Consider the following 16740-nt stretch of genomic DNA (forward strand, 5'->3'; position numbering starts at 1 on the left):
GTAGATACCCNGATTTAGCTATTGTGGATAATGCTGCTATGAACACTGGGGTGCTTATAGCCCTTCTCTTCACTACGTCTTTATCTTTGGGGTAGATACCCAGTAGTGCAATGGCTGGATCATAGGGTACCTTGTTACCCCTTTATCTCCATTCGCACGAATGTCCTTATCTGAACAGAAGCCCCGCCTCCCCAACTACCAACCCCTTGTGGCGTCGTGGGAGGCCTCTCTTTCCCAGTTTCCTCCTATGGCAGCTTTATCCCCTTTAGTCCCAGAGCTGCTGCTGTTTGAGGCTTCCGCACTGGGGGCTCATTTTCCTGATAGGTTTTCGGCAGGGCGAGCCTCGTAAAACAAGATACCGGTCCTGAGGAAGTGATCGCTTTAGCTGTCGTTTCACCGCAGTGTCCAAAGAGCCCAGAAGGGAGCCAGCGATGTCTCCGCAGAGGAGCAAAGGGGAAAACAGTAGCCACCTCACCTCGGCAGCCTGGAGACAGCATGGAAGGTGACCGCTAAGGTTCCAAGCGCTTGGAGATATTTGGGCACCTTCTCAGGACACCAGGGAACGTGCAGGCCCTATTGCCCACCGACTTTTCAATCTCCTAGCATTGAAAACCCAACACAGGAGAGAACTTGATTCCATTGTACGGCTTTGCAATTTTCTCGAAGGTCAATATTGCACATGGAATGCCTAATGGGGAATTGCTATCAAAATGGCAGCTAATTACAGGTTAGTGGATAAAACAACACTCTTCTCTGGAGAGCTCGTGCACATAGGTTGAAGGATAAAATAGGGCTGACTGGTATTTGATTTCTTTGTGTTTATCCAAGTCACTGGCCCAGGCAGGAAGGTAATATATGAAAAGGGACATTTTTGAAATAGTTGTTTTTGAATTATGCCCATGAAATATACACTCTGCTGTGGGGGACATGTGGGAAAGCTACACTCTGACCGCATGACTAATTTTTAAAGCCTTGCATAGAGAGAATTCCCCCCAAGAACACAGCTGGGTTATTCCTTCGTGGACTGAATGTGTCAATTATGAATTGAACTAAAATGAAATTTTATTCCGTTGCGGCAAAGGGAACCGAGAAGTGGACACTGCGGCTAGGGTATTACATAGTAGTTCATACACCAAGTACTATTATTTTATTAACTTTAAGAACATGTTTTACATAAAAACAGGCAACATGAAAAAAGCTCAGTTGATAAATAAACATAATATATCACAGATGATTCATTCCACATTAACCTACATTTATTAGCTTAAACTGAGAGATTAGGGGAAGAATTGGATCTCATTCCAGCTTTAATCGTGGATACAAATCATTTGAAAGTTATTTCATTAAGATTCTGAAAATCAAAGATTAACCTATGCCATCTGATCCATGCAGCCATTGATAAATTCAGTATTTTCAAAGGAAACATTGAATTTTTTTTCTTGCACTAAATTAAAACCTTTCAGAAACTTGTTTAAACACATCAAGTACCTAGCCCACCTTTTTAGTATGCATGAGCAAAATACTATTTAATTTCACACTCAACTAATCCTTTAATAATTTTCTTTCAGCCAGAATGAAAAAGGCTATTATTAATTTCCTAATAAAATTAAAAAAAATAGTTATCGAGGATATGACTCTAACCTTGGACCGGTTTCAATTTCTTTTTATTTTTTCTGAGCATACATCGAAGATTAATGTCAATGGCAAGTGAGAAATTGTCCCTAGAGAACTATTCAAGGTCTTTTTCTTACCACATTCGATTGGACTGGAATGAATTGACATTATAGCATCTTTATCATCACTTTTAAAATCCTACTTTCTCTTAATACCGACAGTGAAGGCTTTTAGAACTATTATTTACTTTAAATTCATAAAGTATATCACAGACAAAAATATACAATTTTACATTAAAGCAACATTAAGGGTCTCATTTCAGTTGAGGAAATTTACAGGTATGGTTTAATTATAGAGATCGCTCTTCCTTTAGGGAAAAAGAATCAAACTAGGTTTCTCACTTGTCTGCAAGGGCAAGATACTGCAAACCTCATGATCAAAACACCTGCTGGTTAGAAGCTAGATCACTGAGAAATGATCACGGCAGCTTCAGTGTTGGTGTTGAAACCCATCAACAACAACAAAACCCAAGGGGGGAAAACCCCACCCTAACCAGAAGCATTCTAAGCCTCTACATTGAACTTCCTGCTTCCCACCAGCTTACGACCCTTAATGTTACTGGATGGATGGTTGCATATTTGAGATGATTAAAAAATAAAAGACTGGCTTAAAAGCACCTCCTCCTCAAATATGTAATTACATACAAATTAAAGATTCCTTCCGACAGTCCTAGGAACCCCATTTGTTACTGTTTTATGTATAAGCACCATTGAGCCAATTTTAAAGCACATTTGCAGCAATCAAATGTTTAGTGTCTTCAAGTTTTGTTGATTTATTTGCCTTTAAACATAAAAAAAGCATAAAGTGTGTTAATTTATGCTCTTATCACATCTGAATCGACAAAATGTTAGTTTTGGAAGTGCTTTTAATCACTATTTTTCCCAACAGACAAGAATGGCTTCCTGAAATCTGATGATTAAATAAAGAAATCCGTATCTCCAAAAGAAACGTTTATCTGACCCTCTATCACTACATGCAAAGTAAGGGTCGGTCTGAGAGGATTTTTCCCAAACTCCTAGTGGAAATGGCAGACAACACGCAGGAAAGGCTAACCTTTGAACTGACCAACTTCAAGTTTCTTAAAGATCTTTGGACAAAAATAAAATAAAAATCATGTAGCAGTTTTAAAAATTAACGATTTACACATTATAGAAAAGATACGTTATCTACAGTATATGCCAGGTGACTCAGTCATGTTTTTTCAAACCCACATCTGAACGGATCATTACACTGTAACTACCATCTTGGATCTTGGTGCTTTCCACGGTTCTGCAATTACAGTGAAGAAGGGGATATAGCAAACTTGTTGTGGCTGCTGCCCTTTTCTTGGGAGAATTGGGCAGAAAAGGAAGTGAACCTTCACCCTCTTTGGTACAGGCCCTATATAGCAAACTTCAGCCCGGGGCACCTTTTTATGGTCAAATTAAAAACCTTTGAAAACAGAAGTTTATCATGGAAATGCTGACAGGTCCTCACCCTGAGAGGGGCTAGCAGGCAACACAATAATATCAGGGAAGCTGTCCCTCAAGCACAATTGCACTTCAGAGCGAGGTACAGGGTGGTCTAATGGGTGCCGTCGGCCAGCAAACAACTGTGATTTAATGTGCGCGAGCCTTGGTCATACGGTAGCTCGTGACCCTCTAAGCTAAACCAATTTTTCTTTTCTTTTCTTTTCTTTTTTTTTTTTCCAACTGAAATATGCCTCAAAGGGTAAAGGATTGCAATTTTAGCCTTCGTTCATGGATATATTGCTTTCTTTCAACAATATCTGATGGGCCTGTTAACCGCCACCCATGGGGGTGCTGAGCATTGCAGGAAGGGCTCACTGAATACCAAACACCAAGTGTTTTCAGCAGTTTATTTGTATTTTGTTTTCTCTGCTTATTTTAATATGCACCACGTGTAAGTTAGATGAGGGCTACGGTAGAAACATTTTCAATGACTGAAATCTTACTCTTTCTTCTAACGATGTGGAGCAAATCACATATTCGTTGATTATGACGAAGAAAATGATTTCTGCTACAATGTCAAGAAAAAAATGTGTTCATCAATAGGAACAGTTCTCATCTACAGAGATGATTTACACAATGCAAGTCATGAAGGAGTTCTCCTTTAGTTAGTCTACTACCCAGCTGAAAGGATGAATCTAAAAATTCTGTTGAAAATACCATCTGGTTGGTCATGTATCGACAAAGGAAAGACAGTCCCCATCACCAGGCCACCACCATAAGAGCTATATTAAATACTTAGGAAAAAAAATATGGAAACACTGTGGCAATGATGAAAGCGATAATTACAGAGATACACTGCCATCATGGTACATATTTATTCTATGATAAAGTGAAATAAAAAATAAGATCAATTTGGTTATAGAAATTCCTTAAAGAACACCACCACTTAATAATTTCAAACTTGAACTATCCCAAGAATGCTGTGAAAAAAATTAGAAAGCACTGGCTAAAAGCAAAGCCGTCTGGATACACCAATGTAATCAGCATGCCTTGTGCTTGTCTGTTAACCCTCTGAGTACATCTCTGACATTCAGAATCTCGATAGCTTAATGCTGAAGATTGCATTCCATCTGATTACTCAATATTTCTACTTGACAGGTCACATTCCATTGTTTATTCGGCATAGATCACTCAAATTCTACAGCGATGCGCTGGGATCCCCATGCTAAATGGGCCCTGCATTCCTCCAAGCTGCTGGGAAACACTCCCCAGCTTTACGGGTCCACGGCCCCCCTAGACTAGGATGGAAAAGGCCTGAGCCATGCACTGGAAGTTCTGTACATAGATGCTGTGGCAATGTATGTAATGCCCACAGGAAAGACAGTAATTTGGAGAAAGAAACGAAAGTGACAGTCTACTGCAGGGAGGTCTCTGCCCATAGGATTCTTCATATTCACACACTGAAAGTTGAGGCCAAGCTATAAAGCTACTCCTTAGTCGTAGAACAGTGCTTTGCTTTATTTTTCTAGAGAAAGCAGTAATTTCTGACCGGTTCAAGGTATTTTACTAATATGGAATCTACCTACACACCAACACCCTTCCTGGTGTTCTGCCCTCCCCCTCCCCCCAAAACCCAACTGATTTGTGCTACTTTGTGATGTTGTGTGCTATCATTTCAGAACTCTCTAAAAGGGGGGGGGGGACTCTCAATAAATGATGTACTGTGTACACGTCAGGACAACACAGACCAAAGAGAGAAACCAGAAGGCAGAAGAGCAAAAAAACTGGGGAAACTATTGCAAAAGCCACGAGATGTTGGGATTTTTCAAATGTGTATTAATATAGACCATAGTTTGTGAGTTGAAGAGTGAAAAGGAGAGACTGAAGACCAACGTGTATTCGAAAATAAAGAACTGACTATACAAATTTCAAGACTTTCAGGTACTGAAGTATATTCAAAACAGAGACAGTAAGTGCTGTTCGGCCATCCCGTTGCAAATTTCACAAGACATCACTCACTGGTTGTCTCCTGGGTCAGAGAGCTGAGCAAACCTTAGCAGGACATTTGAGTGGGACCCCTGCCTCCAAGATGCCATGGCCAGCCTCTTCTCTAAGCACTGCACTGACACACTGGAGGCCACAGACCCCCGTTCTGAAATGGGACACATTCCATAAGAAATCCACTGGGGATACAGGGCTAGGCAGAAAGGTTTGGAAACAGGAATGGAAACACAGGTCTCAAACAGGACTTGGCCCAAAGGGAGAAAAACAACATGTCTCTCTGGACAGCTAAAGACAATGGTATCAAAAGGTCATGTTAGGTAATGGACCTTTTATTCTCAGGGGTATCTTTTAGATCTTCCATCCTGTTCCTCCTGGGAGACTGTACATAGGTAACCTAAAGGTGCACATGGAATTCTCTTACCAATGGTTTATTTTCTTAAAACCCATTTTTAGAACATTCTGGAGTGTGCCTTCCCTTGTGCTTTCTCCTCGGCCACCTTGCAAAGCACTTGCCTCTAGTCCCCTGTGCCCCAGCACTCCTCTGTACGGATTGCATACTCTATGTGGATTTCACGCTGAAGCCTGCAGTGCTCGAAGAGCAGGTGAGAAAAAGAACAGGATCTTGTTTCCTCTTTCTGTTGGAAATCCCAGCACTAGAGAGCACCTGGCAATTTATTGCTCTTTTCCACCAGTTGTTTTGTTTTGTTTCCTATAGATGACTCATACCGAGCAGGCAGACCCTCACTCACCACGCCCACGGCAAGGGATGGTGACTTCTGAGGGTCTGCGCTGGCACAAGCAGCAGCTGACGTAGAAGCAGCATTTCTGGGGCATCGTCAGCCCATCTTCACGCGGAGGCGATGTGGGGGAGGGGGCGCGCCAGCTCTTTCCTGGGTCAGGCTGTTTGCCACAGACCCAATCGCCTCCACTCGGGATGCAGGACTCACGGCAGCTGACAGTCACACCTCTAGTGAAAAAAGTCCCTTTCAAAATGGGATTGTGAAGAAGAAAGAGAGGTCTTATGTCTATGTTATAAGCCTGCTATATTCTAAACCCACCAAACAATGACAACCAAGATAGCGTCCTAGATGTCCTTCTTGTCTGGACATCGCAGCATCTAATAACATCCCTTGGTCTGCAGCAAAATCAAGAAACGTGTGTGTATACATCCAAAGGCCTGAGAAATTCCCCAGGGGTTCTCCATAAACTCCCATGCACTCAGAGGGTTAACGCGCTATATTACAATACTGCAGATCCTAGTTTGACTGATGAACACATTCATTGCTTCTATGTTTAAAAAAGTTGCAAATTAGCCTTAACCCTTTGAGGACCCTATTAGCAGCAAGTTGCCATCTTCGCAAACAACATGTGGTCATCTCATTCGGCAAAGAGAAATCGCTACAAGGATACCAGAAAACACACTTTCTGTTCTGCCATTCAAGCATTGAGTGCTAGATAGATCAGATGAAACTGTTTTACAGAAATTTGGAAAAAAATCTCAGAGTCTCAAAGGGTTAAGCTAGGACTTCGAGTAAAAGGGTCTTATTAAAAGGGCGAGTTTGGGGAGCGAACAGTCTCGGATGAGCTTGGGGAGTAGTCTTCCGATTCCGAGTTGAGTTCAGGTGGAGCTGGCTGGGCCTTGTACCGGCTCCTCACATCCTGGTTGCGTCTTCGTCGGAAAACCTGCCTCTCCTTATCAAGAGCGGTGGTCTAGCAGGGGCATAAAATGAGAAAGAGGACAATTAGGCTGAAGGAAATGGCGAAAGAAACACTTTCGGGAACTTTCTGAGGTCCGAAAAATACGCTGGCCAACTTAACTGTCCATAATGGCTCGCTCATGTGGACAACAGTCACCACCGTCGGGGAGCTCCCTGCTCCCTCCCAACGCGGCTCTTAAGAGCACCTGGTCGGGACATCAGAAGGCACAGGCAGGATGGATGATGTGGTGGGTGCGACCTCTCCCCAGCCCTCCCCAGCCTTCCCCAAGCTCCACATCTATTCCCCTTGCTTGCTCCCGGGCGAGCTAGAGAGCCCCTGGTAAATGGGAGCCCCAGGCCCGTGTGTCTGACACGTGAGGACGCCAGGCGTGCCTCATTCATCAACATTCAGCTCCAGGCGGCTGTATAATAAAGATGAAAGGTGATGAAGTTGTCAGACATGGAAACAGAGCCACAAGCTCATCCCGTTATTTTAGCACCTCCTCATTCGAAATTATCTTATTATCTGTTGATGAGGGAGTATGGCTGATCTCTGGGAAGGACTGGTTTAACTTGAATGAAACCAGTGCCCTGAAATTGAAAACTGTTTTGGCTGCAATTAAACCAAATGGAAACCCTCCCCTGGATTTCACTTTACAAAGTTCATTTGCATGGTAGTATGTGGTAATTTATGAAACAGAGATTCAATTTTCTAGGTATTCCAACTCCGGGTCTCTCTGCCTCATTTTCCTGATGAAACCTCAGATGATCTCCAGGGTGTGCTACCCAGCCGTGGTTCTGGAAGCTATTATGACATCAGAATTGGGAACGGCATGACTTCATTACAGATTTAATGGGTGTGGGGAGGAACGGGGTCATTACAGAGAAACCTTACACAGAGAGAAGAGTAGGTACAAAGCCTGAAGAAAAATATAGAACACATATAAAAGTTGAAGGCGTCCTTGTTTGAAAGTCTCTCTTTAAAAGGATGTAGCCTGGAGGTTATTCTGCTTTTAAGAGATTACTTTTCCTCTGTAGGGATATATACCACCATTTTTCCTCTTGAAAATTTACTGTTAGCTTCTTCAAAGAACAGAGATAAATTTATAGCCAGCCTGGTTCCGAGAACAAAGTGAAAACTAAGCCCCTCGTACAATTGCCGTACAGCATTAGAGCAATCTCAGATCTAAAATAGGGCAATCAAAGTTCCAAAATGAAGTAATAAAGAGAAAAAGAGTGCCAGTGTGTAGGACCAGTACAGTAAATGGCTTTGTTAGGCTGAACTGCTCTGCTTTAAAAACCATCCACATACTGAAGAACTGTGTTACAAATCAATGAGGAAGATAAACTTTAATAATTCACTTCTCATTTCACTAGATTGTTAATACAATGATTCAATAACTGGTTTGTTGAAATGTCTACCTTTGATTCTTCTACTTGCAGAATGTTTTAAGGACGCACACACACACACATATATAGTTCTTGGGCGTCTACCCTCTGATTTTATGATATTTTCAGCATCATAAACCCAAATTCCTAACTTTATTTAAAACATTTTAAAGTTACGACACATGGTATTTTGCTTTCAAAGCAAACTGAAAATGTTCTGTTTGTATAGAGTTGAATGTTTGTAAAAAAACAGACGTCTATTTAGTCTGACTTACATAAAAACCATTCTGTAGTTAATCCAAGAGTAATATAAACTCTCCTCTTGGTCATAAAAAATATTTCTACTTCTACCTTCTTGAGAAAGAAAATGTCATTGGCATTGGACTAAATACTGAGTGGTGGACCGAGGCTTTCTGGCGTGGGGAAGAAAAGCACACCCAGAGTGTAGTCAGGAATTGTGACTCTGCTCTGTCCATCGCTGGCTGTGGGAACTATTTACTCAGTTCTCAGTTAAATAACGAACAGGAATCATCCCCTTCTGCTGTCCTAGAGTTGCTGCAGGTAAAAATGGATGTGCAAATGCTTTTTAAATGGCTGAGATGCTCAGAAATGGAAGGTGTTTGTGGTTGGTTGGTTGGTTGTTTTTCCTTCCCAACTGGATGTAAGAGCCGGTTTTAAAGTTAAGTAACTGCAGGTCAGAGGAAAACACGCAAAACAAAGCTCACATCAGAACTTAGATCACCCTCCTTCCCTCCTTCCTCTCGTTGGCACCTTCTCCCTATTTACTGTGTCTCCCCATCATCTACTCAATTACTGCAAGTCATGCTCTTGGCTGCAGCCACTGAAATGGGCCACTTCTCCCTAAATGCTGCAAACACTTTGTGCAGGGGCTGGTGGCACTCAATGCTGAGCCCATGCTTGGATGGTTCCAGTCCCCTGAGTTTCACTTTCATTTCTCCAGATCCTTGTAAGGGCGGCCACGTTCTCTCCCTTACTTGTCCTTCTGCCTGGACAACACTTGCCCTGACCCCTATGACCGGTCAGTTCTCACCACTCCTGCCACGATCTCTAGTTAGCAGCTTTCTAAATGTTCACCGCCTCAGTGGGTGAACCCTGGTGCTCCAGGGCTCCCCTGCTCTCAGTCGTGCCACTAACCAGTAACTTCAGAGCACTTGGTTTTGGAATAGATCATGTCATGATCACATGTCATGGAATAAGGGTGTGAAGGTTGTTTCTGTTGGATTTATAGACTCTTAGAATTGTAAGAGAATTTATAAAGCATTCTTTGTCCAATGTTCTGCCTTTACAAGCAGGGAAACTGAGGCCCAGGCACGTGGAGAGCCTTGCCTGAATCGCATTGCTAACCAGGAAGAGAACTCAGTTCTCCACCTGCAGAAGGCCTGAGAATTTTTTTTTCCATTTACTCCGAAGTCTATTGAAAGAATAAAATGGAGCCACCCTATGCCAATAGTTCTCTCCTTTGTTCCAGTCCAGAACGAGCTGAGGAGAAGACACTGACCACGGGCAGCATCAAATGCCCAAAGACCAGGGCTTTCTCATGCTGATGGCCTGAGAACCCCTCTCTTTCAGGGACAGCAAGCCAGGGTCCACTGCATGTACAACCCTATTCTGGGTCTGTTAATTCCAAGGGAGGCCTAAGTCTGATGACAGGCAGTTTCCTACCCACCTATGTCCCCCTAATATTCGCAAAAGCTACACAACTAATGATTGGGGCTCCCAACCAACTTTCTCTCAACGACACTCCAGAGGTGGTCCCTGTCTATAGGACTCTCTTCCCTGGGTTCCTGCTCACTCCGCTTCCAGCTCCATGACTGTGGCTCATTTTAAGAATGTCCTTCTCTGTGTTCCATGAAACCGAGTATTGCTATCCCTGTGCACCCTGCCTACACCACAATGGCCCCTAATTCACTGTCTTCTTGCCACACGGTAGACTCTTGGGAGGGCAAGATCAAGTCTTGGGCATCCCCTCTGTGTTCTCCATAGTTCACAGCACACAATGGATACTCTGCAAACACTGCAGCTTTTGAAATATGGGCAAGTACCACAGAGGTCACATTACTTCCCTCCTGAGCACCTGCCCCCCCAGTCCATCCCGCACACAGCTGACAGGTCAATTATCCCCTGGTCCAATTTATTTACAATTCCTCATAAAGCCCAACTCCTTGTCCTAACATTCACAATGTGCCTACCGGAAAAACTTCCAGTGTCTCGTTCCTGTAATTATTCAACATGACCTGCAGACTTATTCTCCATTGGCAGACACTTGATTTTCTCACACAGCATCCATTTACCCTGCTTACAGTTCACCACACCCCAGTTTCCCTTTGGACATGCCCCGTTCCTGTACTGTGTGGTTCCAGTGAAGTTGACCGTATGCTCATCTTTGAGAAAGGGGCAAGGATGGGATGGGCTTGTGACCCAGGAGCAGTGTGAGTGTACTGCGTTCCCCAGTACCCACGACTGGTTCGGGATGGGCATCCAACCCAGTTAATAGGACACAAGGAGATTTTCACTGGGCCTTCGCTTTTATAATGAATCCCCATTTTGGAAGGATGGCAGGCTTGGAGTTGCTTTCCACATCCTGATACCATGGAAAGCTCCAGACTAAAGCCAACATAGGGAGGCAGAGTGGAGAGATGGAAAGAAACCAGGCCCTGACTGAGTGCTGAATCTATCCATCCCTGAAGCCAGACCCAACCTTGGAACCTTTCAGATTAGATGAAATAATAAATTTCCTTTTTGCCTAAGCCAGTGTGGTTTGTGTGTCTGTCGCCTACAATCAAAAAAGTCCTGGGGCGCCTGGGTAGCACAGCGGTTAAGCGTCTGCCTTCGGCTCAGGGCGTGATCCCGGCGTTATGGGATTGAGCCCCACATCAGGCTTCTCCCCTATAAGCCTGCTTCTTCCTCTCCCACTCCCCCTGCTTGTGTTCCCTCTCTCGCTGGCTGTCTCTATCTCTGTCAAATAAATAAAAAAATAAAAATCTTTAAAAGAAAAAGTCCTAATTGATGTGTCTCTGAGTACACTTCAATCCCTCTCACCCTATATCTTGGTTCAAGGTGCTCACCTATCTGAAATTACTTCTCCTCCTTCCTGTCCACTCAAATTTATCCATGTTCCAAGATTTGATCAAATTTAATTCCTGCACCACACTTTCTCTTTCTAAATTCCTTAGGCAAGTATTGTCTTGACCAAACTTTTGGCACTTTTTGCACATTTGCCTCCTATTTAACTTTCTGTGCATATGTCCCAAATACCGTGCAAGCTCCTCGATGGTAGAATCTGAAACTTCTTTGCATTTTCCAGAATGCCTAGCAGACTGTGGCACACATATTAGAGACATATTAAATATTTCTTAATTAATACAGGATTAAACTATTTCAATGTACTTTCTCAATAACAACCCCCCCCAGAAACCAAAGCAACTGTATAATACCTAAAAAAGTAAGAACTTAAAGGTATCACAAGTCAATATTTAAGGATATGATGTATGTGACCAAATGGTTACATCACATAAAGTTAATATTCTCTTATACTCATCTATTTATTTTTTCAACAACCATTTATTGTGAAATTCTCAGCACAGTAAGCACTGTCATATGCATTATTTTTAGAACTTTAATTGTGGCTATAAAATGAACTTGCCTCTAAAGTGTATGTACAGTTCCAATTTTACACTTGAATTCTGTAGTCCCCATTTGTAGTTCAGGACAGATGAATTCAGCAAGGAAATAGAACAATGCGCTATTCCATAATTTTAAAAAGGCACTGCTATAAAAATATATATATAATCCAACTGAAAATTTATCCCCCCTCTCAAAAAAAGCATTCCAACATCATTTTTCCTCTGAAGTGCTGTATTACAAATTTAAATTCGGGGCCCTTTCAACCATTTCTGAAAGTCTGCTTTCCTCTTTATCAATTACCAAAATTCCCAGTATCAAGAAAATAGGGTCTTTTCTTCCTACTGCCTATCTCTTAAGGGAAGGGTGTCCTCAGGTAGAGACTCCATGTTCCATGAAAACTGAAGACTTCCTAACAGATTTATTATTCTATTCGTTATTTTGCTCACGGTCTGTAGGTTGTTAGAACCAACATGAATGGACTTGTAATAGAATTCCCAAGTGTTTCCTGAGTAACTTATCACTTCGTTAAGAACTCGCAAGAGAATCTGGAGTCTGCATTAGCACATTTTGGTGCTAATTACCACAGGTTAGCGGTGAGCGAGAAATCTCTTGAGATTCTGGAGTTGACCAGTAGTAACCGAATGCGAAGCTCTAATCCAGTTACTTAAAATAAGTACCCAACAATGACGGCTATCTTCTGTACTGAGTTACAGCTAAATAATATGGGGGATCCTGGTAAACGCGACCAATAGTTGACCAAATGAAATGAGAAGGAGAAACTGATATAAACCTGTCCTACGCAGAAGAAACTGTATATCCCTACCTCGGACTGTAAGCCCTTGGTTCTCACTGGGTCCTTAGGAGCTGCGAGCTCAAGTGTGAAAACCGAGGAAGGGTAAAATAGCGCCAGTTACTCCAGCAACTCAGGTGGCTGCACGCACTGCAGCTGGAAATCTTAGAGAAATTAACCCCCGTCAGGTTTTGGTGCCTGCCGTGTTTGCAGGCACGCACGAATGGAAGACAACCCTCGCCCAACACGAAGGAAATACATTCCAACAATAGAGACATCTAATGAATTCGGTCAGTGGCCTCTTGTATGACAATGAAACAATACTGTCCTCCACAGAGCACTCAGATATTGTAAATCTTTATCTCTGACCTTACGTTTGGAAATCAGCATACATATGGAGGACATATCTATCTAGCATATCTATGCGATGTTGAAGGGAAAATAGAGCATGCGGGAGGAAAGTCAGGAAGGAATCAAGAGTATGAACTAGAACATTAGCTTTGTTTCTGCCAGTCTGCCTCATCCACATGTCTGCAATGTTTGTCTTGCTCTGGCTTAATCCCCTTGGAAGCAGCAGTAGGGGTAAGTCAGGAGAAGTAGCTTTTTGTCCTAGCTCAGCTGCTTATGTGTCCTTGGACATGTTTCTTAAGCACATTGAGCCCCAGTTCCCTGGTCCACAGACAGAAGGGGAGGTACAGTGCCTGATCCCTAGGGAAACCTTCACCCACGAAACACTATGAATACGCTTAAAATCACCATCAATCTACACTAATGGGTTATGTTTTTCTCTTAGCAAACAATAGGCCTTGCAGGCCACGGATCAAAACTAATTCTGTTCTGCAATATACGCGCAGGGCTTGCAAGAGATGCTCCTCATTTAAGTTGTGAGGCAGCGTTTCCTGTCCTGGCAGTAATTATTGCATTTACGTAACTGCATTTTTCAGAGGCGAACGTTGACTGCTTTTCTGTTTTTGCTTTTCTAAATTTATTGCTAGCCATCACAAGTAGTCTTCATTTCATTAATAAAAGAACATTATTGTGCATTTTGCCTTTTAGCCCATCCATTATTCATACCACCAAGGAGACTGAACCGAGGATGCAGCTGTTGGGGCATCAATCTCGGGAACCCTTCCCCTTGTGCGCCCTCACTCTGTAGGGACTGAGTTACGATTTGCTTGCCACTCTCGAAATGTTTTGCCTGCTAGTAAAATTAAACTGGCAAATCGATTGAGATATCCACCCTCCTCATTTTATTTGGCTTACTGTCATGCCTGTTACGATGCTGTTTTGTTTCGCTTTAATATCCTTTTGGGGTCGTGCCAGGAACTGCACCGTATCTGGATGTATGACATGGTATTTCCCTGAAGTGAAGACTGTTAAAATGGCAAAAGGATGTCTTGTGGAATGAAACCTAGTAGCCTTCGAAGCTACTTTCTAGGTGTGACTCTCTTAAATGTTTCCCAGGGCAGAACTGGCCCCAGGTTTCTCCACCATCTTCTTAAACACAGGCTCCTCTGCTGCTCTGTTCTTAATGGAATCCCAAATTGTCCTTGCTCTCTACAATGGGTTTCTGATGGCCTTCCACCAGAGGGGTAAAATTATACCACTTGCTGAGCTCAGGCTTCTAGAGGAAAAAATTCATGTGCTTCCTCTGCCCTACAGACCCTGATTTTCTCATAATAGAAGCTAAACTGAGCCGCCATCTTGGTTTTCCTTCAACATCCTAGTAAACTAAAGGACAACCACAGCCATAGATAATCTGATGAAATCTGTGAAAATTCAGAATTTACTAAGCAGGTAAATTATGGGCAATTCCTTTTTTACAAAAACAACTTTTTAGCTGTACTGAAAGACTTACTCTCAGGTTGCTGTAAATTGAATGCTCTCCTAGAACACCTTACATGTAATTTGATTGTCCAAACTTTAATTTACTCCAAATCCTTCAAAACCACGTTTATCCTCAAAATTAAGGTTTCTCTATATTAATGGTCCTTTGATTATACAGTTCAATCATTTATTCATTAATTTAACAAAATTTATTGAGGGCCTCTTATGTGCCAGGCATTCCAGTAAATGGTAGAGATACAGAGTTTAACAAGCCCACCAGATGGTACCTTTTAATTTAGAAACATTTCCCCCATAGAATAGGAATCGAAAAACTTCTTCTGGGAAGGCCAAATAGTTAATATTTTAGCCTTTTTAGGCTGTACAATTCTTTGACACAACTACTCAACTCTGTCTGTCACTGTCTGGCAAAAACAGCCATAAGCAATTTACAAATGAATGAGTGCGGCTGCGTCCCAATAAAGCTTTCTTCACAAAAATAGGCAGTGGGCTAGACTTGGCCCATTGACTGCAGTTTGTCAATCTCTGCCCTATAGGTAACATTTAAAACTTACACTCCACTAGGATTTTTGGCACTAGACTACCTTAAGTGAAGTTTCATGCCACAAATACTCATGAATCCTATAAGTTACTTAGCAGTTCCTCCCAATCAGAGCATCAGAAAAGTTCATGTTCAAGTTTAATCACAAATGCTTTGACCTGCAGCAAGATCCGCTTTCTCAGGAAAATCTGTCTGCTATGCAGAGTGGATGGTTTTCTTGTGGAAGTGAGGGAGACCCTGTGAGGGAAGCCATCTTTTCTGAGCTCCTCCTTTGGGCTGGGGCCCGTGAAGGCACTTTGGCACAGGCAGCTCATTTACTCCTCACCACAGATTTGGGAAGTTGGTAATACTCTTCTCATGTGTATAGATGGGGAAATGGAGAATCAGAGAAAAGCATGTAACTTGCTTAAGGTCACACGGCTGGAAGTACCACCGGCTGGATCCCCAACCCGGGCTTCCCGACAGCAAAGTTACCAACTCTCCACACACTTGCTGCCTATCCTGAGCCAAAGTCATTTCATCTCACTTTTCAAGACTTTTTGGTTTCTAAAAGAGTCATGTGGCTGACATGGATTTGAGAATCGTCTGACTTCAGCAGATCGACATTTGCACTCTTTCTGAATAGAATAAGAGTGTGTCGATACTTAAGGTCTTCATGACTATACTTTCCTACGTGCTCACACCTAATAAAATCTATGGCATATCAGCGACCATCACTGGGGAACGTTTAGAGTCAAAGTATGGCAGGAATAAATATGTAGACAAGTGTAGATTTTTTTTTTAATTCAAAAAGAGGAAAAGAGATTCCTAAGCAAGGTCGAAAATAGGATACCACCACATTTTTGACAATACCGAATCACTGAGGATGTCAGGAGTAGTATAAAATCTCACTTCAGTTTACAGCCAATCAGTAAGTCTTGGAATGCCATGGCCACTTCTCATTTCAATAACAAGAACGTTCTATTTCTAAAAGACAGAGAGATATGCTTGGCATCCTCTCTTAAGGGGTCTCTGAAAAGAAAAAGAAACAAAATCTCCAACAGTGAGCAACCTGTTTGACTTGGGGAAATAACACAGACATCTCGCTCTTTCCATGCTTCTCTCTGTACCATTCGTGGAACTACAGTGCAAGGCATTGCCCATCTTTTGAGCCTCTTGGCTTCTCTTTTTAACCTCAAGGCTGCAAACCCAAACCACCTACTTGCCTGATCATTTTTTCTGTAATCACAGTTCGGGTGGGTTTTTGAAGTTTAAATCTCTGTCTTCTCTACGTGTTAAACTGTCTCTTACAGAGGGAGTCTCGGGGCTGGCGTGGATGGGGTGGTTAATCCCTTGCTGGAACAGAGGCATCTGCTCATCCTTCTGGCAGTGCTCTGACACTCATCGGGGAGCGCCTTCTCAACGGCAGAGCAAGGCCAAGGCGACGTGCCGTGAAACAACCCGCCACGCGTGCAACTTGCTGTGGGCGCTTGGCTGCCGGCTGAGCCTGGCCCAGAAACCCTCCTGACACCGCGCTGGGGCTCCTCCCTGGCTTTCGTGGGAACTCTTCTTTCAACCCCGCACCAAGCAAGATGCATTTAACTGACCCCATTCCTTTTAACAGGCGAGCACGACAGCATTTAATAGCCTTGCAAAGACTGCACGCGGCTGCTACTGCTCTGCCTCATTACTCACAGTTTCAGGAAGGTGCTTGAATCCAATATG

At 42.8% G+C, this 16740-nt stretch overlaps 1 protein-coding gene across 4 annotated transcripts in view; it reads right to left on the reverse strand.

The window, feature by feature from the left end:
• Positions 1 to 1061: 1061 nt before the first annotated feature.
• DCLK1 (doublecortin like kinase 1) overlaps positions 1062 to 16740 on the reverse strand; it is a 333743-nt gene continuing 318064 nt past the window's right edge. For 2 of the 4 annotated variants that reach the window (XM_034665069.1, XM_034665067.1), the window contains one exon: positions 1062 to 6839. In XM_034665069.1, coding sequence (XP_034520960.1) covers positions 6782 to 6839 — 58 coding nt within the window. In that variant the 3' untranslated portion in view covers positions 1062 to 6781. The remainder of the gene's footprint in view (positions 6840 to 16740) is intronic. The other 2 variants (XM_034665068.1, XM_011230146.3) reach the window with 2 other exon arrangements.

The sequence above is a fragment of the Ailuropoda melanoleuca genome, chromosome 7 (assembly GCF_002007445.2).
Source record: "Ailuropoda melanoleuca isolate Jingjing chromosome 7, ASM200744v2, whole genome shotgun sequence".
NCBI lineage: Eukaryota > Metazoa > Chordata > Mammalia > Carnivora > Ursidae > Ailuropoda > Ailuropoda melanoleuca.